Source organism: Desmodus rotundus, chromosome 1, assembly GCF_022682495.2.
Source record: "Desmodus rotundus isolate HL8 chromosome 1, HLdesRot8A.1, whole genome shotgun sequence".
NCBI lineage: Eukaryota > Metazoa > Chordata > Mammalia > Chiroptera > Phyllostomidae > Desmodus > Desmodus rotundus.
The window spans coordinates 10,965,058-10,992,920 of NC_071387.1; the positions used below are offsets into that span (position 1 = coordinate 10,965,058).

General features: G+C 48.9%; 2 protein-coding genes across 3 annotated transcripts in view; one reads left to right on the plus strand and one right to left on the minus strand.

Moving 5' to 3' along the window:
- Positions 1-228: 228 nt before the first annotated feature.
- LOC112306512 (uncharacterized) overlaps positions 229-27,863 on the minus strand; it is a 29,520-nt gene continuing 1,885 nt past the window's right edge. Inside the window, 5 exon segments of the mRNA XM_045197013.3 lie at positions 229-615; positions 618-1,245; positions 1,465-1,551; positions 17,523-17,927; positions 25,979-26,037. Coding sequence (XP_045052948.3) covers positions 509-615; positions 618-1,245; positions 1,465-1,551; positions 17,523-17,927; positions 25,979-26,037 — 1,286 coding nt within the window. The 3' untranslated portion in view covers positions 229-508.
- Positions 17,502-27,863, plus strand: part of GGTA1 (glycoprotein alpha-galactosyltransferase 1 (inactive)) — a 53,209-nt gene continuing 42,847 nt past the window's right edge. The window contains exon 1 of one of the 2 annotated variants that reach the window (XM_053921110.2): positions 17,502-17,849. The gene's annotated coding sequence lies outside the window, so the exon portion shown is untranslated. The remainder of the gene's footprint in view (positions 17,850-27,863) is intronic. The other variant, XM_053921103.2, reaches the window with a different exon arrangement.

The window sequence follows — 27,863 nt, forward strand, 5'->3', positions numbered from 1 at the left end:
CCAGTGAAGGAAGTGGGCTGGGGAAGTGTGTGTCTGGTCAAGTTTAGCTGAGCTGGAGCTATGTTTTCTGGAATTTTCTCTGGGTTAGAATTGACCAAAAGAGCATTCTGAATGAGATTTGAAAGGAGAAGTGTAGGCGTAGTGATTAGATGATCACTATACCAAATACCTGAAATGAATACAAATTTTTTTTTAAAATTTAAAATATTTTTCAAGTTTAATGTGAAATTAAAAAATAACAAATAGAAAGAGGTCCACTTTCTTTAATGTACAAAAATGAAAGAGTAGAAACAAAAGCAAATTAAACATTATCACATATGCTCACACTGCTATCTAGTTCTTCCTATCAACTTTACTATTCCAACAATGGAAAGCAGGTGGCGATTGAGGGGTTGGGAAAGAGATAAAACAAACAAAAGTACCCTTTGCTACTGTGTCTATCCTGTGCTGTGTAGAGCTGTGCTCGCAGAGACGGCTTCCTTTACTCCTGCCCTGTGCAGGAAGGAGCTCAGGTGTATGTGAAGTTGCACGCACTCGAGAGCTGACTAGGAGTGATGGGTCCGTATCCTGGCGCGTCATCAGACAATTCAAACAATCGTGCCGCTACCAGCTGCAATTTTTAGGGACAGCAAACAAGGCTTTCTCTTGAAGTTGAACCGGAAACAACTTCTCATGTTCCTTCGGTGTTGTAATACATGCGGGAACACATGGATACTGAGGAGGCTCAAAATTTGGTCCCCACCCGTGACCCACGCAGTCATCAATGACCCAGTCCTGCAGGACTCCATCCTGCCCGCCTACTATCTCCGTCCTTAAGCGTTTTCGTCCTTCAACTCCGCATTCTCCTGGGTTAAGTTCACCACCAGATAGTTTGAAGAACGTCGTTCCCAGCTGCCGCAGTAGCACAGCGGGTAGCCGGTGCTCATGTACCATCAGAGCCCCTTCTACAGTCCTCATTCCAATTTCACCACATTCCTCCCTCCTGCGTTGAAATCTGGCTGCAACAGAGCTATCCTCAAAGAGGGGCTCTTTGGCACCAAAAGTATCATTGGTGAGAGGGTACAGGTCGATTGTGCGCTGCAGGGTGAGGGGCTGCTGGTACTCGGTGCCGAACTGCTGGACACCCCGGGGCAGGCCCGTCTGGGCACGGCTGAGTGGCTGCTGGTGAGCGCTTGGGGCCCCGCGAGAGGAGCAGAGGCAGGGAGACTTTCCCTGTGCGGGCCGCGGTTGTCTGCAAAAATATTTCTAAATAATCCATTTTAACCTAAATAATAAAGACCTTAGTTTTGGTAATATAAATTTCTGTATCACCAATAAATAACAAACATTTAAAAATTACAAAGAAATAGAAGTGAACGCAGCCTTTTGTTTCTGCTCAATCAGAGCAGAGACGCTGCGCAGCTCAGGCGTGTGGACCAAGACCTACAGCCTCTTGGTGGGGGTGGTGTGATTCGGCAGCCAGGCCTGGACCCGCTGCGGCTCCAGCTGGATCTTCTCCTTCAGTTTCTTTGTCTCGTGGGTCAATTTCTTCAAGAAATCCTTCTGCTTCTCCTGCAGGTCAACTGCAGGATGGAAGCTAGAGGCTCGGACACACAGAGAGACCAATGCGAGTTCCATTTTGTTCCCACGGGGTCCAGCTTGCCTTGCTCTTCCCCACTCCTGACCTTATTTTATTTCTCCATTGTCTGCCTGCTGGCCTCAGACAGGACTCTGAATGTGGAGGCCACAGCCCTGCATCAATTATTTATGCAGCTGTTAAGCTCCTGTAAGTGCATAAAGTCAGATCCCTAAATATATCCGGATTTTCCATAATGCCTAGTGGTACTGCTTCTCCAAATGAACCCAGACTGATACACTGAGTCTTGCACGACAATGGTGGGGGGGCGGGGGAGTGATAGAAAAGGAGAAAAGAGAGGTGCGTGGTGGTCCTGGGACCTGAAGGTTTTAAACGTCTGACCAAGGAGCTTGCAATTTGTGCTGCCTTGAATGAGGAGCCATTGAAGGCCTTTGAGCAGCGAAGCAACCTGGACAGAGCCCAGATGTTCTCGTCCTCTCTGACATTCTCGATTCTTTTGATTCTGTGTTTAGTATGAGTCGAGCCCTGGCCCGGATCCTGGGAAAGATAGAGAGGTCATACATGGTCTTGCCCCTCAGGGGCTCGTAGACATGTGTGAGTTAAGTCTCTTGCATGAAAAGGAACTCCAAGCTCCAAGGCAGAGAGTGGTCAGAACCACTAGAAAAGAGAGCTGCCAAAAGTGTTACTTCCTCAGCTAGTGTATGACTTTCTTTCAAACAAATTCTTTCAAATTTTAGAATAGTTCCAGATTTATTTTTTATTTTTTAAAAGATTGTGTTTATCTATTTTTTAGAGAGAGAAGAAGGGGAGAAAGGGAGAGAGAGAAACATCGATATGCCAGAGAAACATCTATGGGTTGCCTCCCACGCACCCCCAACCTGGCACCTGGCCCGCAACCCAGGCATGTGCCCCGACCGGAAATCAAACTGTCTTCCTTTCGGTTTGCAGGACAACACCCAACCCACTGAGCTACACCAGTCTGGGCTACAGTAAACTTTCTAAAACCATATTTCTCCTATACTTCTCTCTCTGGGGCTGAGCAGAGAGCAGTTGCTTTTTGGATTGACTTGAAAATGCTAACCCCTCTTAACCAGAAGGAGATGGATAACTGAGGGGCTTAGACTAAACAGAGGTTTCAAAATTGTCTTTTCTTCTCTTGTCTTCATTGACCTAAAAGTGCGGGTGGATATGGTTATTAACAGAGATGGGATGAAGACGCCTTTATCCCTAAGTCCTGGACATCCTGGCTGGTCAGAGTGGGGATTCAGAAACCTTTGGACACATGCCCAGTTAGGCAACATCCTCCACCCAGCCTCGTGCTGTTTGTACCCACTGGTTTAAAAGAAGGCTGAGGAGCTACCTGGGAGGGAGATATATGTCCACAGTCAGGGTCAGACATATACAGGATGTGTGGCTGGGTGGGGTGGAGAAGGAGGGAGGGACTGGCTGGCAAGGCACTCAAGGGTTTGTCCAGAGGGCGAAGAGTCCGTGTGGCATAGCAGACTCAGCCACAAGACCAGGGAGGGGGACCCCAGGGCTTAGCGGTTGCTGTTGGAAACTGTCCTCATCCCCGTGGTCCTCGTGGGACCTGCAGGAGCCTCCTCACTGAACCGGACCCACTGTAAGGGCCCTTAGCTCTGCTGCGGGGCTCTGAGATGGCGGGCAACCACAGAGGAGGAGCCCTCTCTGTCGCAGCAGCACGACACGCAGTAGCAGCACTGTGAGGTCTTCCAGTGTAGGGGGCGACGCTCCAGGCTGAATCTGGATGGTGGGACCTCCAAGAGGCACAGGGATGGCTGCGTCAGATGTCGCCTGCTCAGCTAGGAGCAACACTGGCATGGGCTTCTGTCACTTTCTACCTCCTGTCCAGTGGCTTTCCCCTCACCTGAGCTAAAATCAAGGCACCGGCAGGACTGCGTTTCTTTCCGGAAGCCCTACAGGGACAACCTGTTTCCCAGCCTTTTGCAGTTCCAGAGGCTGCCGGCACCTCTTGACTTGTGGTCTCTTTCCGCCCTCAACACCGGTTGCATCACCCGCCTCTGCTTCTTTCTTGGACCCTTCTTCTGCCTCTGCCTTCCAGTTTTAAGGGGTCTTGTCTTGTACTCACTCAGATAATCCAGAATTTCTGCAACTTTTTAAAGGCCAGTTGGTTAACCGCTTTAATTCCCTATCTATTACCCCAGCAATTTTCAACCCTTTTTATCTCATAGCACAAACTAATTACTAAAATTCTGCGGCACACCAAGAAAATATATTTTTGTCGATTTGACAAAAATATATAATTTTGATTGATTTATAAAAAATAATAGTAGTCATTTCCTACCCTCTTTGCCCCAAAATAACTTTTTAAAAAAATCAGGTGCCTATACTTCTATATAAGGATTTCTGGCACTAAGAATTAACCAATTACGCACAACCTTCTTATGTGACATGACCAATAAGATGCAACTCTGTTACATGACATATATTTATGATTCAAGATGGCACTCACACTGGACAGCTGTTGTTGTGTTGGCTGTTGTCATTTTTTCATTTAAGGAAAAAGAGGTCTGTGGGGTAGTTTTGCCCACAGAACCCCCTGTCTGCTGTGGATGAGAATAAGTCTACCAAGACATGATCTGCTTGGGGAGGAAAGGTGGCCAATCTCTCAAAGGAGAAGGGCCAGGAGCCTTTTCCTCAATGGGCTTTTATTGGGCTCAGTTTGCACAGGAATACAGGTAAAGCTCATCAGTCATTGTCAGGCAGTAAGGATCAAACAACAGATAACATACAAAGAACTCAGGGCTTATTCTGAGTCAGGGTCAGTTAGCTAAAGGGCTATAAAACTTTGAGAAACAAACTCATTTCATGCTTGGACACTTATCAGAAAACTGAGGGCATTCTTAGCAAAGCAGGTTTCACAGGATTTTATGTGTTCTTTCTTAGGCCTGATCGCCCCGGGGGAACCACCCTTTCCAGCACAAAGCTGCACCGCCCTCTGTCATTTTTTCAAGCTTAAGTCAGGCAGGGGAAGTAAGGCATCCAGGAGATTAGGAGACTTCTTGCAGACAGAATGAGGACTCAGGCTATGTCAAAGCCGAGAGGTGAGGGCCCATCACCCCCTTTTTCTATAGCCCCTCAAGTCCTTCCCTGAGCGCCCCTTCATGACCATGCCTGTCTTAGGTTGTCCCTCCCTTGAGGAATCTTACCCATCATTGGCTAACTGCTCAGGCTTGGGGCCAAGCAGGGTAAAGTAAAGGGGGCAGAGGCGGCACCCCTGCCAGGGAGATAAGCTTTGTCTCCTTAGTGGCTTAGGGTCCCAAGGTCTCTCACTCAGCCTTAGCCATGAGGGCTTACAGCTTCTGGAACCAGGCAGGGCGGTTACCAACAGAGGTTAATGGCCCTGACTAAATAGTCAGGTATTGCATATATAAAAAATTCTTGCAGCACATGCGTTGAAAACCACTGCACTACCCTGATATTCTGTTTGCCGTGTAAACGGAACACCCTCGCAGGTTCTGGGGTGAGGTCATGGATGCTGTTCAGGGGCCAGTGTTCCACTTCCATACCTTGATGCACTGCAGATTCTCTGCAGACAGGGACCAGATCACCATCAGTGGCTCAGGAGTCTACACTTGAAACCTGGGCATTGAGACAGCGAGTGCTCCACCAACCCACGTCATTCCAAAGGGTCTTCTTTCCTTCAGCCTCCTCAGTCGTGTCCTCCTCCTCCTGTTCAGAGAAACCAGAAGCCCTGGAGCAGCTCTGGGGCAGGCCTCACTACAGGTGGATTAGACCCCAGGTCGGAAGCGTGCATATATTTTTGTATGTGGGAGGGGAGAGGTGGGGAGGCAGGCAAGGTGCCCAGAGGAAAACCACAGCTTCTCGAGTGGGTCCCCCTGCCTCCCAGAGACGTGCCTTTCTGCTCTGAGGATCTCTGCTATGCAGGTCACCTTTGGGCTGTTGATAAGACCCCTGTGGGTCATTGTTGCAGCTTGTGGTGGCAACAGTTATTTCTAGGTGTCTCTTTTTTAAAAAATGTATTTATTTTTAGAGAGAAAGGAAGGAAGGGAGAAGGAGAGGGAGAGAAACATGTGTGAGAGATACATTGATTGGTTGCCTCTCGCACGCCTCCAGCTGGGGATGTGGCCCACAACCCAGGCACAGGCCCTGACCGGGAATCCAACCAACAACCTTTGGGTTTGCAGGCCAGTGCTCAATCCACTGGGCCACACCATCCAGGGCTAGGTGTGTCTCTTTGAGATTCTAAAATACCTGCATACTGAGTCACTTAGGGGTGGTGAGCAGAGCGTGTGGGGGGCCTGCTGGAGCATGCAGAGGCATCCCAGGTGGAGAGGGGATGTCTCAACAAGGTGGAGAGGAGTCATTTTGTCATGACAAGAACTGGAAGGTGACTCCACTGATCTGGAATGAGGAAGGCCCTGTCTGAAACCCTCAGGTCTCTACTGCTCTCAGGGTAACGGCGCATGTTCATGGTCTCAGTTCAGGTTTACTAGCATCATTGGGAGAGTCAACTTTGATATCAGACCTCCCATTTTGCCTGTGAGGAAGTGGGGGCTCTGAGAGTTCCAGGTACCTGTTCAAAGGCTCCCAGTTCACCCAGGATAGGTGTAGCATCGAAACTCAGGTAGTCGGCCTCCCGATCTCTTGCCTTGTCCGTGGCTGCTGCAGGGGCTGCGGCTCACCTGGCTGGGAAGGGGTCTTGTCGTGCTGCCCAGCCGAGGGCCAGGGGTGCAACAGGAGGGAGACAGACCAGGGGCTCCCGCAGCGGGGCCAGAGCCCTGGTGTTTCCCCCCACAGTGTTGGAACCAGGGAGATAGTTTTAGTTGAGCTTTTGCAAGCTCACCCTCCTGGTTCCCACAAAGGAAGCAGAGTTAACTGAGTGGGTGGGAACCGCCCACAGGCTGCCAGAGGCCCTAATGGCCCCCATTGAAGTGAAAGGGGAACTGACCAATCATACAAACCCACAGGCACTTCCTGACTTGGGGAAGGGAAAATAAACCCAGGGCTACCAGGCTCCCTGCACACGCAGGTGCCCAGAGTACACACCCTCACAGCACACACACACACATGCACACCCCCCCTCATGTCATACCCTCACAACACACATGCACATGCACGCACACGTGCAGGCACACACCCTCACAGCATAAATACACACACGTGACACACACATACCCTCATCACAAACACGCATCCACACGTGCATGCACGCACATGCCTGCACAGCACACACCAGAGGCGTGCTCACGTACCACCCTTGCAGGCAAGCTCACAGCCTGCAGCCTCATATACTGAAAGATACAGTCACACTTCAAAGGTACCCTCACACCTATGTGTGGGGACACGTGCTTACAACACATACCCAGACACCAATATGAGTCCAGGCTTCACCCACACCACAGAGAAGCAACAGGCACGTTCAGATACTCGTAAATGTACAGGAATGCACACTCAGCCACACACATGCATAATGATACAGATTCACTCAAACATATGCACATACATATGGAGCACCTAATATGTGCCAGGCACTGCCTACACATGGCCATACAGACGCTTGTTCAAACATAGGCACATACACATAGATGCACGCTCAAGCACACTCACAGTCATAAAGACAGACACGCATGCAGTTGTGCACACACACAGGCAGGCAGCAAATAAGTACAACTGCCCCCCAGGCACACACACACCTAGTTTTGGAATTTTTCCCCCCAGCTTTATCGAGATATAATTGACCACACACAGTGTGATTTCCAGTAAGCAGAGAAGACGGAGGGTGTTGTTTCTAGAGTCTTGCCTTGGTGGCCTCTTCATGCAGACCCTCCCCCATCCTTTATCCCCTTCCTGCTCTCTCTTCCCATTTTATCCCCTCCTTTCCTCTCCTCTCCAGTCTGTCTCCTGTCTCCCAAAGGGGGTGTGTGGCTACAATGCCAGTGTTACATTGATAAGAAATTCAACTTGCAGCCCTGGCTGGTGTGGCTCAGTGGATTGAATGCCAGCCTGCGAACCAAAGGGTTGCCGATTTGATTCCCAGCCAGGGCACATGCCTGGGTTGAAGGCCAGGTCCCCAGTAGGGGGTGCATGAGAGGCAACCACACATTGATGCTTCTCTCCCTCCCTTCCCCTCTCTAGAATAAATCAATAAAATAAAATAAAAATTCAACGTACAAACCTTGCAGACCTGGATTTCTTTCTTCCTTTGCATTGCCCCAGCTCTTTTTCTCTTGTTCAGATTAGCCTGGCTGCCTTTAGCTGAGGGCAGAGCTGGGCACTGATGGCCTCCTAGAAACAAAGACTAAACTCTGTCCCAGAACTCAAAGTTTAAAGAATTTGGTTAGAAAGCTAGGAACCAGGAACAAGGAAAAGGAAAGGGTCTAGTCTTTGGCCATAAGATCCACCCCTTGCCCTAACTATCAGGCCCAATCCACCTACCTCAAAAAGAAAAGATTGAAGCTGGGGGAAGAGGCAGAAACTTGCTTGAGCAAGGGCTGTATCCAGGTGTCTATCAATTCTGTTCTGAGCAGTCTTCCTCACACCAGCCACATCCACCCACACCCTGATGGTGCGGGTGATGGTGGTGGGGTGGTGCTGGTGCTGGTGGTGATGGTGATAGTGATGGTGTTGGTGGTAGTGATGAGCCTAACTGCTCACGTACAGGGCCTACTTCATACCAAGCTGGTTTCTAATTTTTTAGTAAATTATAACTCTCAGATGAGACAGCTGAGGCACAAAGAGGTGACATCACTTGCTCAAGGTCACATAACTAGTAATGTTTGCCAATGCCTGGCAAACTCAAGACATCAGAGCAGAGAGTGACTGGGGAGACCCTCCCACTCTGCTGGGTCACTGTAGAGATGGGGCATCTGGAGCCCAGGGGAAGGGACTTACGCAGGTCACACAGCAAGATGGCAGCAGAGTTTCTTCCAGGGAGCATTCTGATGCTGACACTGAATTAGACCAGGACTCTTCAAAAGAGAAGGGGACATGGCTAAGCCCAGTTTGACCATGCTGAAGAAGCCGAGTCAGCCAGAGAACCGACACAAAATGCTAGTTGTCAAGCTTATAGCACAAAGTAGAACACTCGGTAGCATCTCAGGTAATGTTGGTTCCCTCCTGTCCTAAAAAAGAAACTGGACCCAAGGGCTGAAGAAAGAGGTCAAAATGGGGTTAACATGCAGATGGCCCGTCCACTGCACACAAGGCAGGTGAACTTGTATCTCAGGCACAGATCTGGCCTGTAGCTGGCACTCAACGAGCTGTGCCCACATTACAGAGAGAGAAAGGCTCTGTCTGTAATAATCAACTATAGGGGGAACAAAAGCATTGACATCCTGTAGAAATGATCCATGGCCGGCACAGCAGTTCAGCTTTGTCCAGGACCCCAGCGTGGGCAGTGCGCTCACTGTGTGAGGAGGGACCAGCCGCCGTAGTAAGTGTTCGAAATGGAGGTCATCCCCCACCTTCTGTGCAAAGAGATGCAGGACTGGACTCTTGGGGACCAGAAGTTGGTTGTTTCCTACAGTTAACATTTGAGATAGCCCAAGAATGCCCACCCACCCTCTATATCCTCCTAATTGCCTCTTCCAGTTCCTGACACCCCCCCATTTGAGGTTTGTTCCTCAGTGACCTGATAATTATCTTAGCTGTTACTACTGCCAGGTGCCTCACCTACTGCATCCCAGAGGATCCTCTGAGGTAGGATGCCTCCTTACACAAATAAAGAAGCCACGGTCCTGAAAGGGGCAGCATCTCACCTGATGACCCCAGCTAGTAACAATCAAGCCAACCTCGGGGCCCAGCTTTGTTAGAACTCGGGAGTTTCTCTCTTTGCTGGGGTTGCCACTGCTGACTCTGGGGACCTCCAGGCTATGACATCTGCCTTCAAAAGTGGGGTAACATGGGGCCTGCATGTGGGATACTTGCAGAGAGCCAGGTGTGGGAGCCTGCGGGCACAGTGGGTGTAAGATAGAAGATGAAGCACCAGGCTATGAGTCTGCCTGGTGGGACACACAGACCCGGGCAGAGAGCCTCCAAGCAGGAACCTCTCGACAGGGTCAGGAAGCAGAAAAACACCTCAGGCTCCCAGCACATGTTTTTTTGACAGTCCCATAGATCATAAGCCAGGAGATAGATTTTTTAAAATTTTATTTTGCTACATTTAATTTATTTATTTAAGAGGGAGAAAGGAAAGGAGAGGGAGAGAGGAACACTGATTATTGGTCCACTTATTGATGCATTCATTGGTTGAGTCTTGTATGTGCTCCGACTGAGATTGAACCCACAACCTTGGAGTATCGGGATGATGCTCACACCAACTGAGCGACCTGGCCAGGGCCAGGAGACAGACTTTAATACGCTTTCTTCCAGTTAAAGAAGTTCTCTTTGTTTTGTTTTGAATAAAAAATATCTAAGGGCACATGCGTGCTACAAGTAGAGAAGTGACTGCGGGTTATAAAGGCCCATGTCTGGACTGTACTTGGCCTTTTTGAAGGACAGTGTGGCTGGAGCCCAGGGGCAGGGAAGAGTGGTAGTGAAACTGGAAAAGATGGCCTTCATGTGTCTGTCTCTACCAGAACCAGTAAGTAGAGACAGGGATTGAATCTTTACGGGCACTTTCTTGCTGGTGATCTGAGAAGACAGCAGGTTCTGTACCCTCCAAAACCACCTCAACATCTCATCTCAAGCCAACCGTTTTATAAGGAGAAGAAAGGATAACTAAGGGGCTGGGGAAAAGGTTAATGAAATAAGAGTTGCAGTCCAGCAGTGATTTGCTAGGACTTCTTTACCTGTTGATCAGCAACTCCAATTCTCCATCCCTGCAGACCCCTGGGGCACAACGGTTGAATTCTTCCACAGCCTAGAGTCAGGAAGTCGTGCACTCCAGTTCCTGGAGTAACAGCTTGCCACAAGCACTAATCACTTAAGCCCAGCAACTAAGACTAAAATCTTTAACTCTCTCACTCTCTCACTCTCTCACTCTCTCACTCTCTCACTCCTCTCTCACTCCTCTCTCACTCTCTCACTCTCTCACTCTCTCACTCTCTCACTCTCTCTCTCAAGATGAGATTTATTTGTTTTTGGAGAGGGGGGAAGAGAGGGAGAAAGAGAGGAAGAGAAACATTGATGTGCAAGGGAAATATCGAATGGTTGCCTCTGCACACCCTGAACTGGGCAACTGGCCTACAACCCAGGCATGCACCCTGACCAGGAATTGAACTAGCGACCTTTCTGTGTGCAGGACTGGGATCAGCCCACTGAGCCACAGCAGTCAGAGCTAAAATCTCTAACTCTTGAGTTTCCCCATCGGTAGGCAGAAAGAGACCTGGGCTAAACCTTCAGGGTGAGGAAGGGTTAACCTGGAGCAGGGGATTGGGTAGAGCTGGGTAGGGGGGCCCACCCCATTCCCATTCAGTTTAGTGACTAAAGAATTCCAAGAATCTGTTTATATAATTGATGATAGGAGCTCACATTTATTGAGTGTATATTGTATTTGGAGCCCCTTTTGCAAGGACTACTATCTCATTTCCTTGATTCTTACAAATCTCTGAGAGGCAAAGATAATTATCCCCATTTGAAAGATAAGATAACTGACATCACCTCCAGTGGCTTTTCCCCCTCACTGTTGCACAATTTGTGGAATCACCGGGACAGAACTGGAGCTCAGCCTGGCTTGTTCTATGACAAATTTTCTTTCTAAGGCCCAGAAGTTCGTATCTGAACCCTTGAGAAGACCCAGCACATGAGCTTTTGTAAGTTGCAAATTATCTTATTTTTGTATTTGATTTGAAAAGCAGATAAGACATTCTCATGGAACAAGAATGCTCCTCCCAAGGGGATGATGATTCTACGGCCTCGTTTAAAGATTGGGAGGGCACTTTAATACCGCTGGAATGTGAGTTTGGATGGGTAGATAAAATCATATTTCAGCTGGCAGAATTCTTTGGCCCTGGGAGCACTGACAGATTTTAAAAAATGGACCCGCCAGCTTTAAAAGACTTTTCTGCCTTTTCAGACTAGATATATGTAAGTGACAGAGGCGGAATTTAATATGATTAGAAAACAACTGACTTCCAATTGCAAAATCAAGTGAAAAGATATTTCCTCCCCTGGAAATGATTTTAACAGCATTCCCTTGGTTCAATAAAGGGCAGAGAAGTTGATGGGCCTCTAAAGAGCCAAGTCAGCTTCCTGTCTCCTGAGCTTGTCAATTCCTCCCATCTTATTTATGGTTCAGCTGGAATGAAGGCAATTCTCCGATGCCGGCCCCAAGTCAGAAAGCCTTTTCTCCCTTCCTTCTTTTCTCCCTCCCTCCCTCCCTTCCTTTTCTCTTTCCTTCCTTCCTTTCTTCCTGTCTTTCACTCTCCCCTTCCTTCCCTTTGATTTGTGGTCACAAGAATGTCCAAAACTCTAAAGAATTTTTATAAGATTTTATTTAAGCCAAACTGCCAGGAAACAAGGTCTCAAATGATCTGGAGAATGGAGTTTGTGGTTTTCCTTTATGCATTTGAAATTAAGGAAGGGGACTAAGGAAGATTACTTAAAGGTGGGAGAAAACACGGCAGGGATGGGATTACAGGATAATTTACAAGATTATGCGCTCTCTTGAGGGTGGTTATTTCAAAGGTGTGTTAATCTAGGTGCACAAGAACAATGGACAGTGTTTGTTATGGCCAAGATAAATCTTTTACTTAAGAAGTTATGTGGCCTGGGGCGGGGCTACTCACCAAGGTCTGCCCAGGCAGGAATTTACGAGAGGTCGTAGAATGGAGGTCCTTCGCCATAGAATCCCTTTCACCCGCAGACTTCATGCTTCAGTGGTGACTGGGAGAGCAGGGGCAGGAGTAAGCCCTTCATACACAACTTCCACCATGTTCTTCTCCCTTTCCCCCCCCCCCCCCCATTCTCTCCAGGATCCTTCTGTGGGAAGGAAAAATGCCAATCCCTGGTCTTTCCCTTCAAAGCTTCTCTGCCCTGACTCCAGCTTGGCCCCTTGAGCCCCTAGGCTGATGGCCAGGGCCTCCTGTGTGGACCTCCGCTGTCTGGTCCTCTGCGCCTTTGCAGGCACAGCTCACCCTGCCTGCTGCCTCCTCCTCGGTGCTCAGCCCAACTTCCTCCAAGACTCAGCTCTTCCACTCACCTTTTGTTTTGCCTGACTCACTCTACCCCTTCTGGTCAGTACTTTAAAACACCTTCCCGCTCTGGACCCGGGGATTTCCTCACTTGTCTCGGGTTAAGGAGCACGTGGGAGAGTTGGGGATGAATGAAACCCAGTTTGGAAAATTCCTAGTTGGTGATTCTAAGAAACTCACACCCACGTCTGAATCTCAGTTCCTTATGGTAACGTGAGGGGCGGGCTCGCCATCTCAGGAGCTCCAGGGCAGGTCTGGCATTTCCTTGACCTGCTGCCTCTGTGCAAAGGGCTCAGCAAACTCTGGAAACCTTGGCCCACCATCCCCACCCCAGTCCAGCCCACCCTTGTTGATATTGCCCTTCCCAAGACCTCAAGGAGGCAATTTTCCCTGCCAAGAACCCTCTGGATTTGCCTTCCAAACCCTGCCTGCCAGAAGTCACCGCACCTCAGTGTTTCTGACAGGGAGCATCTGAGGAAGAAAGGGACATTGGTGAGAGAGGAGGACGGGGTCAGAGGATGGAGGCGAGCTGTCTAGAAAAGGCAGCATATAAGGAATCTCATTGCTTGTTCTTCATCCATCTATCTATTCACCCATCTCTCCCTTCGGTTAACACGTGTACTTTGCACATACAGGGACCCCGACCCAGGAACATTTCATGCGGGACTTGAGTCAGGTGTGAAAATTGAAGAGTACTTGCCTTTTCCTGTATGTTTGCAGGAATTCCTTGCATATTCTAGATATCAATCCTTTGTTAGTTATCTATGTTGCAAACATCTTCTCCCAATCTCTGTTTTGTCTATTAATTTGTTGCAATATCTTTCCTATATATTTTGCATTTCTATGTAGTTAAAAGTATCCATATTTTTCTTTATGGTCAGTGCAGTGTGTGTGTTTAAATAAACCTTAATTATTCTGAGGTAATAATATTTTCCTTTAAAGTTTTTAATACTTTCTTCATCTTTAGGTCATTTACCCATCTATTATGTGTGTGTGGGGGGGGGTGGATATTTATTAGGAGTCTAATTTTATTTTATTTTTTTGTATGGATAGTCAATTTTGCAGAAACACTTTTTAAAAAAATTATGGTAAATAACCATAACATAAAATTTACATAACATAAAATTTACACTTAAAATGGCTAAGCCATTTTTTTCAATTTTTAAATTATTTTATCGTTGTTCAATTACAGTTGTCTGCATTTCTCCCCACCTCTCTACCCCACCCCAGCCAAACCCACCTCCCTCCCCTGCTTCCACCCTCCCCCTTGGTTTTGTCCATGTGTCCTTTATAGTAGTTCCTGAAGACCCTTCTCCCTACTGTCCCTCCCCTCTCCCCTCTGGCTATTGTTAGATTGTTCTTATGGTTCAGTGTGATTAGTACCTTCACGTGTGCAGCCGTCCTGTCTACCTGGCTCCAGAGCATTGTTCCTCAGCCACAAGGAAATGCGGTACCTAAGCAGTTGCTCCCACTCTCCCTCCCCCAGTCTCTGGCAGCTACTTAGCTGCTTTCCGTCTCTATGAATTTGCCTATTTTGGCTATTTCATGTGAATCGAATCATATAATATGTAGCCTTTGGTGTTTGGCATCTTTCACTTAGCATGACGTTTTCAAGATTCATCCATGTGGTAGCATGCATCCATGTGTATTTCATTCCTTTTTATGCCAAATGATATTCCCTTGTGTGGCTGCACCACATTTTGCTTATCCATCCATCAACTCCTTTTCACCACCAGTTATCCATCCTGATTTTGCTTCTCCCACAAACCGTCATCTTGATCCCCGTTTTGCATTAGAGACCAATGAGTCTCAGAAGAGAAGATTAACTCATCTTACGTCTTAGGCCTTTAACTCCTAACACCAAACCCAATGTATATATAATCTTTAAGGTGTTTTCTAGTTCATTCAGTCAGTAGAATTTCTAGTTAGATGTTATAAACTACATAGCTCCTCTCAAAACAAAACAAAACAGTCCAGACACAATGTTGACTTAAATTATTTTTATTTTAGTGTTACTGACATAGATAATAAGCCTAAAATTAATCATGAAGCCTTCACACTTACAGTTCTATAAACCAACCATAAAACCAAAACAAATCTTCTAATACAAACATAACCACAACACCAATAAAATCTAAATGAACAACGTCAAATTAATGTGGCCGATCCCGTGTTGCTGAAATCAAACCCTGACATCAGGTTTAATGGGAGCAAAGTAACATTTTCACATGTTTTATGTTTCCTGCATTGTCATATTTGATTTGGATCACGAGTGACATTACTTGAGCCACCATCAGAGTTACTCATTATTTTCTTAAAACACAAAAACTCGTTTCTAATTCAGTCCGATGTGCCGAGCGACTTCAACAATGCATTCTCAAATTCGCTAATGAAAAGTGGGAAATAAGGCACTTGGCATAACATTGCTCGGTGTATATTTACTGTGATACTCACTACCAATGAACTGCTGCAAGTGTGTTCACCAAAGACAGTAAAGGCACAATGTATGCTCTAGCAAAGGACCTGTTGTGCTTGCTTGCTAAGGCTCATTCCTGAGGCACCATACGGGCCTGATAATTCAATTCTCCCACCACTTTACTCCACTGGACCCGACAGGAAACTCCATTCTCCCAAGCCCAGAATGACACCTGGCCCGCCTACCGCCTCGGATACATCTTTCAAGTATTTGACCTTCGCTTTTCTCGTTAGCATGAAACCATTCAAGTTTTTCGTGAGGTCCATGCTCTGTGTCACTTCTCATGGTGTCAAATTACATCTCCAACCCACTAAAATACTTCAGAAGCTAATCTCCTAGTCTCTGAAATTGACGTTCAATGGAAATGACCTTGGCAAGAGGAAGTTTTGAGTTTTCACTGGTAAAATAGAGGATCCTGAGCCCAAAGTTGGGACTGCGATGACTTTTGTCCTTACAAGTGTCAACGTAAAAAAAAATATATCCAAACAAGCGAGAACTGTTATGAGTTTGAGCCAAACTGATGACAACTGCTGGGAAGCAAAACCTCAACAGAGTGAGGACAGGCTCCAGAGAATGGCATCCTGCAGCTTATTTCCTACACTACGGTCGAAGGAGGAGGTGCAAGGGGGTTAAGTGAAGTTCATTGGTGATAGATTAGGGAGGCAGGAGAAAGCAAAGGGGGAGGAATCTCTGGGACTGAATAAAAAGTAAAAGGAGACACGCACTTCTTTTACATCTGTGGGTACCGGATAGTTCATTAATAGTTAACGATTAACATGGTAACGACAACAACGAGGGGATTTGTGGTCTCTGGGTGTTCTTTAAGGGGTCCAAAACAAGGAAATTACTTTGATATTCCAAAGTTACTGTTATCAGGTATGTTATGTAGATGGGAAAAAAAAAAAGAAGAAGAAGACAGGCTCAGTTAAGGTAAAGATTGACCTTTGTTAGAGAAAAATATCTGCCTAAGACCAGACTACCTGCCATGAACTGCGTTTAGTTAGAAAAGTTTGAATTTTAAACCATCCTATGTGCTTACACAGGGCCACCAGGTAGGCCTCCCCAGCTTGTCAGGTGGCCCCTTTTCCATCCACACAAACCAGGAGAGGGTGGCCTGGCGTGCCTGCACCAACTCACCAGAAGTGAATCGCTGTCCTACTGGGCGCAGAGGCACACACTCTGAAATAGACTTCTTTTTGGTTCCTTTCTAAGCAATTTTTAAAAATCATTTATTTATTACTTTTAGAGAGAGAGGGGGAGGGAGGAGACACTGCTTTGTTGCCCCACTTATTTATGCGCGCGTTGGTTGGTCCTCGTAGGAGCCCTGCCCCAGGATCTAACCCGCAACCGCGGTGTTAGGGTGGCCGGTGCCGGGCGCTGTGGAAGAATTCACGAAGGGAAGAAAGTGTAGAGAGTGAAGTTTTATTTACTCTCCAGGAAAGGAGAGGCACTTGGTGTGGACAGACACACCAGCCTCCAGGGGTTGAGGCTTTGAGCTTTTAATGGATTATAATTGGATTAAAAAAGGGTGTGGGGGGGTGCTGCTGTGTGGCCCCTGGGCTGTTGGGGCCAAGTACTGAGAGGCCACAGTTCATTCCAAAGTTATTTTCTGCCTGCGGCTGTGGGGGGCAGCCAGTAATGACCCGTTCTGGCTGCCCAGTTACTTCCAGTCCTGGGACGCAAGCTCAAGAGAATACAGTGGCAGTCACGTTTAACAAGGCCATAGGCCTGCTCAGCAAACGGCGCGGACTTTATCCTTTGCCTTGGCTTATCAGGAAGATGCTCTAACCAACTCAGCTACCCCGCTGGGGCCCCTCTGAACAGTTCTGGTGGAGAACCCCAGGGGGTGAGGAGAGCCCAATCTGAGAAAGTCTGGGCTCAAAGATCATCAGGTCTGTGAACTAGCACCGACAGGACCCCCACCAGGTGCCCGAGGAAAAACCCCTCTCTCCCCGAGCTCAGGACTTGGGGGGGTGGGGGGAGGGAAGGGCTAGAAAGGCTGGAGCCCCCCGGCCTGTCGCTGCTGTGTCTGTGCGCTTCCTTCCCCAGGAAACAATGGTGGCGCGGACCTCCCAGGCTCTCCGCTTCCCCACAGTGTGGCGGCGCGCCAGGGCGCCGAGGCCACTCCTCAAAGAGCTGGGTGACAGACCCCACCCCCTCTGACTCGCAGCCCCCCCCCCCCCACGTGCCGGCCCGAGGTGGCCAAGGCCCAGGCAGCCACCGCCACCCGGGATTTTTTTTTTTTTTTTTTTTTTGCTGGCTTCAGGCTTTTTTCTGCCTGAGTGAAATGAAACAAACACCCTCTCGGCCTCCCGGCCACCAGACGCGCACGCACTGGCCCTGGAGCCCCGACTCGGCCAGCCTCTCCGCGGTCTGTGTCCGGGGCGGGATCCGCTTTGCATAAATAGCCGCGGGCGGCGCCTCGCCGGGAGTGCTCCGCCGCCGCCGAGCGCTCGCTGCCGCTTTGCGCTCCTGCCCGCTGCGCTTCGCCCGCTGCCCCAGGAGCGCCCGGCGTCCGGCCGGAGTGCAGGCGGCACGCCCGGCCGGGCTCGGGCGGAGGCGGCGTGGCAGCCCAGCGCGTGTCCCGACAGCCGAGGGCGCTGCGGAGGCCGGCAGCCGAGGCGCGGTCCGTTCCCGAGCGCACCCAGCTTCTGCCGATCAGGTGGGTCCCCCCGGGGCGCCGCCCGAGGCGCCCGAGGCCCCCGAGGCCGCGAGCAGGGCCAGAGCCCCGGGCTGTGGGCTGCGGCGCGGGAGAAGTGGGGAGAGAAGGGCTACTGCACCGGCCCTGCCCGGCTCCTGCCCTGCGCCCATGCTTTTGTTCTCGTCTCTGCCTTCCAAATCGGACCCCATCACTGTCTCATCCGGCCCCTGTCGCTGCCTCTGCCCAGCCTCCCAGACTGGGGCCTGAGGGAGGGGCTGCGGGTGGAGGCCTCCGCATGGAGTCCGCGGCGAAAGCGTGGAAGGCAGGAGGCTCAGGGGGCAGGGGTGAGACCACCGAGGAAGTCTCAAAAGCAGTGAGGAGTCTGTCCCCGTCTCTGGGGCAGGAAGGAGGCATGGCTCTCGCCCAGAACTGGATGGGAAAAGGCTGCCTCTTGGGAAGGGGAGCCCGGGCGTAGAGCGAGGGGCGCACGGACTCCCGAGCGCAGGGGCACAGGAGAAGAGGTGAGAGCTCGCAGAACCCAGCGCCAAGCCAAAAACTGGGCTTGCGGAAAGTTTCGGGTTTTGTAACTTGCAGCAAAGGGCATGCTTCACTGGGGTGATGGGAGGTGAAAGGGCCCCTTCAACTCTGCAAAGAAAGGGACGCCACCCCACGTTGGAAAAGGGCAGAAAAACAGCTAAACGGAATGATTACACAAACTCTTGAAAGGCGGCCAAGAAACAGTGGGGAAAAAATGTCAGGCGTGGGGAAAGACGAGCGACCAGAGATTCCCCGGTCTTCCCGCTGGCCGGCGGGGCCGGCGGGGAAGGAGGAGGGCCGTGCGGAGGGTGTCAGCGTTGCCTCTCCGTTCAGGAGGAACCCCGACCCAGGCGCCTGCTTTAGTGGCTTCGCTTGTCTTTTGACCTGTTTCAGGGACCTGAGCAGGCCTTGTTGCCTCATTCATTTACCTGGAAATCGGTGTGTCTCAGGAGGCAGGAGATGCAGGAGGGAACACTGGCCTTGCCGCCTCCTGGCCGGGAGACGCTTTCCCAGACACTGCCTGAGTTTGCACTACTCGGGAAAAGGAATACCGCTCCGAGTAAGGACAGCCGAGTGTGGAAGGGCTCCCGTGTGTTTGGGGCGCCAGGGAGAGGATATAGTTACTCTTGTGCACTTCTGTGCTTCTTCGGCTACACTAAGCTCTTGTTTGGAGTTATCTCTAGGTATACCTTGCCTCTCCTACCATATGGGGGGCAGGTGTAGATCCCAGGTATTGTTCCAAGTAACAGGTGTCAGTGGCCGAATAAGACAGGTTGGAAGCAGGGAAAGGGTCCCTAGGGTTTACCGGGCCCAGGGGATTTCAAATTATGCCTCAAGGATCCTGCCTCAAGGGCCAACGCGGTGGAGACCCTGTCCAGCTCTGCCTTTATCTCTAACATACGCTGAGAACTCCCAGAGGTGGTGGTGGTTGTTTTTAAACACTTTTTTTTTACTGATTCCATAGAGAGGGGAAGGGAGGGAGAGAGGGAGAGAAACATCAATGAGAGAGAAATGTCCATCTGTTGCAAGTATCTCTTGCAGGCGCCCCAACGGGGGGCCGAACCCGAAACCGTGTGCCCTGACCAGAATGGAACTCGGGACCTTTCCTTCTGCTGGACCACTCCCAATCAACCCAGCTGGAGAGGCCAGGGAGAGGCCATTTGGTTTAATACCAAATTCCTCCAATCCAGCCTGCAGAAACTGAGCCAAGAGGGGTGCAAAGTGATTTGGGCAAGATCCTCCAGTAGCCAAATCTTACCTCCTAACCTGTAGGCCAGGGGTACCTTTCCCTGGCCACTGTGGCTGTAAGCAGTCATTTCTCCAGCTCTTAGCCCCGGTTCACTTAGACCCTAACCCAGGGCCCCAGGGTCCCCGCCTCCTTAGGCTTCTGGGAGGAGAAGCCAGTGAGTCTCATCCTCTGAGTTTTTTCCAGGATTTTAGGGGATCTTCACATGTGAGTTGGTTTCACAGACTGAGGTCAAACAGAATTAGGTTCCCAGCAGCTCCTCAGCACACTGCTAATGTCTTAGCCCAGCCCCCAGGGTAGGGCAGGTATCATTAACCTGTCTCACAGTTGAGGAAGTGAAGGGTCACTCATCCACTCTTAAAGCGCAGCTGGGTTTGAATGCAGATCCGTCTGGTTCTAAGCTGTGTGCTCTTTCCTGTGAATAGTCTCTCTCGTGGTGGCTAGAAAGTGGCTAATGAACAGATGTCCTTAAGATGAGAACAAAGGCGGGGAGAAGGACTGAAAGGGGCACAGCATCGGGGGCACTCATCTAGGTGAATTCATAGCATAAATAGAATTTTGTTTGAAATGAATGTTCTGCCCTATACTTTCACTTTACTGTTTATTTTACAGATACTTTAAAACTATGTACTTCTCAAATTTTGAAAGTGTAATTGATATACAATAAAATCCACAAATCTTAAGTGTTGTGTTTAACAAGTTTTGACAATTGTTTACACCTGTGTAACCGCCACCCAAAATAAGATATAAAATATGACAACATCCTAGAAAGTTCCCATTCCCAATTTTCCTTCTGCCCTTCGAGGTAACCACCTACTGATTTTCTCACCATTTATTAATTCTCCCTGCTCTTGGACTTCACATGCACGGAATCATACTGCATGCCTCTCTCACATCTGGCTTGTCGCACTGGCATAGTGTCTTTCCGATCCAGCTGTGTTGTATCCACGAGTAGTTGGTTACTTTTTATTGCTGAGTAGTATTCCGTTGCATGGATGTACCTTGGTTTGCTTATTCACCCTCTTGTTAATGGACATTTGGGTTACTCTGTTTTGGCTGTTATTTCTTACAGAATTCTTTTTTTTAAATTTAATCTTTATTGTATTTTTCCCATTACCTTTTAGTCCCTTTATACCCTCCTCCCCCTGGCAATCACCACACTGTTGTCCATGTCCACGAGTTCTTTTTCCTTTTTGCTTAATCCCTCCCCTCCCCCCTAACCTCCCCTCCCTTCCCCCACCAGCTGTCATCTGCTCTCCATCTAGAATGCTTCTGTAGACATTTGTTTCCACCTAAGATAAAACTGTTGGGCCACAGGGTGTACTATTTTACCTTCCGCAGCCATGTATTAGCCTTGTGATTATGCCACACCCTTGACAAGAATTGGTGTTGTCGGTCTTTCTGATTTTAGCTATTTCAGTGATTGGGCAGTGGGAGCTTACACCTCTTATCTTCGATGGAGTTTTAGGAGTCACTGGTGAGGACAACACGAGCAGGGTACAGAATATGAAATAAGATGATGGCGTGGAGGTCAGTAGGAGCCATGACCCAGGAGGGAAGGAATCAAATGATGGTTGGAACTGTGACCTTAGGAGGAGGGATTTCTGACTCAGGAGAGCTCCCTATGTGTCACCTGAGAGATTTAAAGGCCTGGTATTTGTACTGTGTAAACTAGACAAGTTCACCCAGACTCACGGCTTTAAATGCAACCTGTCTAACAATCGTCTTTATCTCCAGATCTCTGTTTTGGGGCCCCCAGCTCACCTGATTAACTGCTCTTTGTGCATCCCTCTTTGAATGTCTCAAAGGCACTGCAAACTTGGCGAGTCTGGAACAGAATTCATTATCTTGTGTTGGCTTTCTGCCATGGGTCACTGGGTGCATAATGGTTCCACTAGCTGAGAGGATATATAAAGAGGAATGTGTGGGGCTGGGGGATAATGAATTTACTTCCATGCTAAATGGTGTGGAGCAATCTCAGAAGATAAGGGCTGGAAAGTGCATTGGGTAATTTGGAGATTACTGAAATACATACTGAAAGCAGTTTTGCTGGAATGTAGGGCAGGCTTGCTAGATTGCTGATAGGTGAGAGAAAAAAATGGAGATGGTGAGTATATTCAACTCTTTCCAGAAGTCTGAGAAGGCCAGTAGGAAGATTGAGCTATATAGCTGTAGGAAGACAGGGAGAAGGACATAATTTGAGGATAGAAAAGACAAGTGACATACAGTCTCGGGGAAGGATCTGGTGCAGGAGAGGGAAGGGTGGCCAATAGAGCAAGGTGTTAAGAGGAGCAGGAGGAAATGGGGGGGTGGGGAAGGTTGGCTCTGCAAAAAGGATGGTTGTCTCCACCTCTGAGATTAGATGTGAGCGAATGAAGTAGAGAAAGTTCATCAACTGCACAATTCTCCGTTGACTCTCCATATGGATAACTCCTAATCATGACATGTAAGGTTCTTCATCACCTGCTCCCTTACCTCACATATAGAGTGTGTATCAGTTAGCTCTGGTGCAACTATGCTACATAACAAACAACCCCCCAAGTCTTAACTCATGACCACAAAGGTTTAGTCATTGTCCACATTGCAAGACAGTTGTAGGGCAGTTGCGGCTGCATGGTTTCTGTGGTTCTGCTCCATTTGTTATTTCGTCCCAAGACCCAGGCTGGGGGAGCTACTTCCCTCTGGTACATGTTACTTCTGTGGTGAGAGCTGGAGGAAAGAGGTGATGTGATGCCTCCTAAAGCCTCCACTCTGACCTGGAACAGTGTCACATTCACCCACATTCCACTGGTCAAAGCCAGTCATTCGACCAAGTCCAAAATCAGCGGGGCAGAGGTATATGCTCTGCCTATTGGCAGGGAATGACACTTGGGAACAATAACCCAGTAGACTACATAGGTTTGTTAATAACTCCCTGATGCAGGTCCCCAGTTATCTCTCTAAACCAACCCCCATCATACAGACTACAGGTTGGTACAGTTGTTCTTTAATCAAGTATGGCAGTGCCCTTTCAAGTCTCAGTATCTCTGCGCACATTGTCCCTCTGTCTGGGAGTCACCTGCCTACCTTGCCCCCCTGCATCTGAGTCGTCAGATCTATGTCATACAATTAATACTACCTCTTCATCACCTCTTCAATAGTGCTTTCATTTCCATCCCCACTGCTCCTGCCTAGTTGAGGTGCACTCTCTCCACCCCAGACGCTTACTCTTTGCCCTCCCCATTCCCCACTCCAGCCTTAGGCCTCCTAGTAGAACTCACTCAAGTCTTCTTTCCAGCCATCAGACTGATTGGTTTTTTCAGTCTTTGTAAGCCTTCTCAGGATAAAGCATATATTCCCCCAGGTGAATTTAAGGTCCTGAACTAGCTGTTTTCTAAACCTCTCATCACTTCCCTAAGAATTTCTGCTTCAGCCTCAGGGAACTGCTGTAATTCTTGAATCCCTCCCCTGGTTTTATGCCTCTGGGCTTCCTCCCGCCCCTCCCTCTGCTGGGAATGCTCTCCTCACCTCCCATCCCACCTGTTCTTCCTATTCATCCTTCCAGAGGCAGCTTCATCCTCCTCCTCTCTGAGAAACCAGCCTCTCTTCCTGCCTCCTATGAATTAGGTCCTTCCCCTCCTCCCCTCCCCCAGCTCCCTGGGTGCACTCCAATACACGGCCCTAGTCATATTCTGTTGGGTCGCTTCTTCCCTCCTCCACTGTGAGCTGCTGGAGCTGGAGGGGACACTGCTCAGGACCACAGCACCCCTTGCACGACCCACTCTGGGGGGTAAGTGTGCTCTGGAGGCCACTGCCTGAGTTTGCATCCTTAGTGGCTGTCAGACCTGGGGCGAGGCACCTCACTTCAAGCCCAGGCTGAAAGGGCTGCTGGCGGGAGCTTTACTTTCACTCCCGAGAGAGGGAGTCTAGGTAGGTTAGTTTGGAAAGTCAGAGTGATGTAGATTTGGTCCATGGATTGAAAGGTGGTCATCAGTTAGTATACTCAATCCAAAATTATTTCTAAAAGCCCTTCAGATTGAGGTTGTGGGGCTGGGTGAAAAAGGTGAAGGGATTAAGCAAAAAACAGACAAACAAAACTCAGAAACAGATGACAGCATGGTGATCACCAGTGGGGAAGGGGGCATGGGGGGAGGTAGGAGATGGTAAAGTAGGACTGAATGGCGATGGAAGGAGACTTAACTTGGGGTGGTGAACACACAATGCAATATATAGATGATGCATTTTAAAATTGTGCACCTGAAACCTATATAATTTTATTAACAAATGTCACCCCAATAAATTCAGTAAATTCAATAAAGCCCCCTGCAAAAAATAAGAAAATATTTTTTAAAAAAGCCCTTTAGTTCCAAAAAGAGGAAGTAAAAACACGTCACCTAAACCTCCAGCCCAAGAGCTGATCTGTTCTGTCTGTCCGATCCCACAGCGCAGGCCACAGAACTCAGCTGCATGCCATGCAGACCAGGTGCGCCACTTGCCCAGACTTGAGTTCCTGGGGTCATTATACTATTTTTACCCCACATAGCCTCTTATAAAGGAGAGGTGTTGATGGCAGCAGGGTGCAGATCAGAGGCTTAGGGCTCACGTTTCTGAGTACCCAGAAACCCCATGAAAGCACTCGCAAGGGAGTTGGGTGGTTGGCGCATGCTTCCTGTGGTTCTTTTCTGAGGCAATGCGACCTTGGCAGATGTGAATGGAAGGGAAAACCGTGAAGTTGCCACTTGGGTCAGGTCCTCACTGGAGAGGGAGGGACCTGAGATGGAGGGGGAGAGCCCAGAGAGAACATGTCTGGGAAGTGGGAGCAATGGGAGGTTTCTGGGCAGATGTGGTCAGGAGGGTGGAATGGTGTCTTGAGGTTGCGCAGAAAAAATGGGCCCTGGGAGAGATGGACTGGTGGCTATGGGCTGACAACAAGACCCTGGGGGAAACAGAAAAATAATGATAAAATTATTATTAGAGTTCTCCACTAGTCGACAGTTTGAAAAGTGAGGTCGTAGCTCTGTCTTGCTGGAGCCTCACAAAAACCCTGTGAGGTCTGCAATTACTTTACATAGGAGGAAACCCAGGCCTAGGGATTTACTGTTTCGGTCAAAGTCTTTCAAGAATGAAGTGGCAGAACTGAGGCCGTTCTCACTCCACAGTGTGGCTTAGAGACTTGGTCGGGGTTTGGGGGGAGGGAAGGTGGTTTTGAAGGTGGGGGCAGCTTGGGAGAATTTGCTGGGACACAGATCCATGCCCAGCCCATGAGGGGGACCCTGCCTGTCACTGCTGAGACAGAAGTCAGCCAGAGAGAGCGAAAAGCTGTGGTTGGAAGAGGCTGCAGAGAGAGAGGCCAGGTCTTGTGATTAGGTAATGTAGTTAATGTTTTTAATTCCATCCTAGTTTGGGTGCCCTCCTCTTCATGCCACTTTTTAAATTTTTTTAAGATTTTGTTTATTGCATTTTTAGGGAGAGGGGAAGGGAGAGAGAAAGAGAGGGAGAGAAACATCTGATTGGTTACTTCTTGAATGCACCCTGACTTGGTACTGAACCCATAACCCAAGCATGTGCCCTGACCAGGAAATGGCTGCTTTATGGGACGATGCCCAACCAACTGAGCCACACTGGCCAGGGCCGTGCCATTGTTTTAGGATGCAAAGTTGCTAACTGGCCAAACTTGAGTCATTTTCCTGCATTTCAAGTATACCTGGTTCGCTCTGCTTTGGTGGTGGTGTGGGGGGGGGGGGCTCCTGCCACCAAACTCAGCCGTCATGAAGTCCACCAAAGCCACCAGAAGTGGGGGAGTCTGCAGTGCCATAGAATCCTGCAGGTGTAAGGAGTCCTAGGGCTGAATGCAAGAGAGAAAAGCCTTCTGGGGACCTCTTGGAGGGGCAGGCTGGTCTTAGTCAAGTTATCGAACCACTGAATCTCAATATTCTCGTGTGTAAAATGGGTTGGTGTGAATTTTAGAAATAATATAACTGCTTAGTGCTTGACATGTGGTACTATTGTTAATGACATTGCTGTTATCATTGGTAGTAGTAAAAATAATAGTACCTTTGGAGAAACAATAGTAACTCGGCTGCTAGCAGAACAGTTATGTTTTGAAGGAAGGAAGCTTAGCGGAAATCTAGAGGAATTCAGAAGTGACCATACACATTTATAAAGAGATTCTCTTTAGGGTCCCTTTAAATGTTTTAATGCCTGGCTACTCACCACTGGATTTAATTGATCAAAAATAAATACATGAATGAGTCACTATCTTACAGACCCTTGATAGATAGCATTGAAGAGAGTTCTCTTGCAGGAAGAGACAGATCTGTTTAGAGATCCCAGACTTGCTTTCTCGCAGTGGAAACATTAAAAAAGGAAGAGGAAAGTTCACACTCACGTGACAGGAGGCCCGGTCCCCACACAGGTCCCTGTCCCCAATCTGGCTGGAAGGCACAGCTGAAATAAACACAGAGGGCCTGAGTTGGAACCCGAGGCTGTGGGGCCTGCTCTGCATTTCATGACCAGCTCTTCAAAAAGTGAAAGTCCTGGTAGGTGGTAGGTGCCACTTTTCGCAAATATAAATATTTCTACCGTGACCAGCCACCACTTGAGGAACTGGGAGCGCACTGTTTATTTCCCACTCAGTCTGGATACAATAGAGTTTTGCAACCTCAAGAGTTGACCGTCTCGTGAAATAATTAGGAAGTGATGAGTTTTGATGATTTCCTTAACAGAATTCATTTAGTTGTAAGTTTAATTTTTAATAATTGCTGTGTACGTTTATATAATTTAATTTTTAATAATGGCTCTGTTTAAGAACTTGTTTGCCAAATTCCTGAAAATTTACCAATGGCTCTGGCAAGCCAGCGTGAGCAGGTTCCAGCACGCCATTGGCTTGGGAGGTCCTCGGGGACCCCAGAGAGATGCCAGTACACATAGGCCGCCCCCAAACAGCAGCGCCCCACCTCGCCCCAGTTACTCTGATGTGTCAATGTCTCTGATTTGCATCATAGCCCCGTTTACCACCTCAAATTATTTCCTTATTTAACTATTTGTTAAATTTTAATTTTATTTATTTATCCACTAGACTGTGAGCTCTACAAGAACAGAGAACTACTGTGTTTGGTTCACCACCAAATTCCAGGGCTTAGAACACTCGTACACACAGTAGGCCCTCAGGAACCATGGGTTAACCGAATGAATGGAGATAGGGCCGGGAGCCTTCAAGGGTTCAAACCTGTCTGTGTTCTAAGGTGCACTTGCTTTGAGTTTTTTTCTTCATCTGCAAAAGAAAAGGGTTTGAGCAGAGACCCCCAAAGTTCCCTTCAGCTATAAAAAGTGTCTCTGCCTAATAAAAACCCTCGCAGCGGGAGCTAAACAGATCCTCGCCTGAGCCTCTTCAAGGGTTGGAACTAGTGCACTGATTCTTTCCCTCTGTGGACAGCTTTTAACACTGAAGGCAGATGGCTTCCCCAAATGTCCATGCCTGTTCCCTACCCAGCCTTCTGGGCTGTGCCCAGCAAAAGCCAGGCCCTCCCTGCCTCTTCAGGGACAGCAGATATTGCGAGACCCAACGCGTTTGCCACTGGGTGATGTGCTCTAGGGTCCCGGAGGGAGTTCTACCTGCTGGGGGAGTCATTCTAGCGAGTTGGGGACCCATACCTCCATCTTGAACCTGGAGCCCACTGGAGCCAGATGGGGTGGCCCCAGCGGGCAGAACAATGTGTCTAAAGACCGTGTGGTAGAAGATCCCCCTTTTTCCTCCTTCCTTTCCAAATCTCCATGGACTGATACTTTGGTGAAATGCAATAAAAATGAGTTACTATGGATTTCCGTGCCTCCTTGTGGAGGAGCAGATGGCATCGGTCTGCAGCACCTGTTGAGAGGCATGCCCTTGGGCACATATTCACGGCTCCTGCCCTTCTCCTAGCGGCTGGTCTGGCGGAAGCCAGCATTGGAAGTCCCCGCTGGCCTTTGCAGTCTGGGCAGGGATGCAGACGCTCCCACTGAGGGCCCAAGGGAGGGGGTGCTGCCCACACCTCCAGGTCCCCGGAGGTGAGAGGCCAACAGTCCCACCAGACAGAATCATCTGTTGGGTCTGAGATGACTGAGTCCAGCTTCCTCTTTATCCGTGAGGTTTGGGGCAGAGGTAGTAGCCACAGAGATAAACAAACCCGCGCCCCGCACCTTCGATGTCTCATTGCTCTCCTCTCTGAAGGGGTGTCCTCTCCATGGCAAGCTGGGGATGGGCAGGGACCATCCCTGCAGTACTGAGTCTGAGT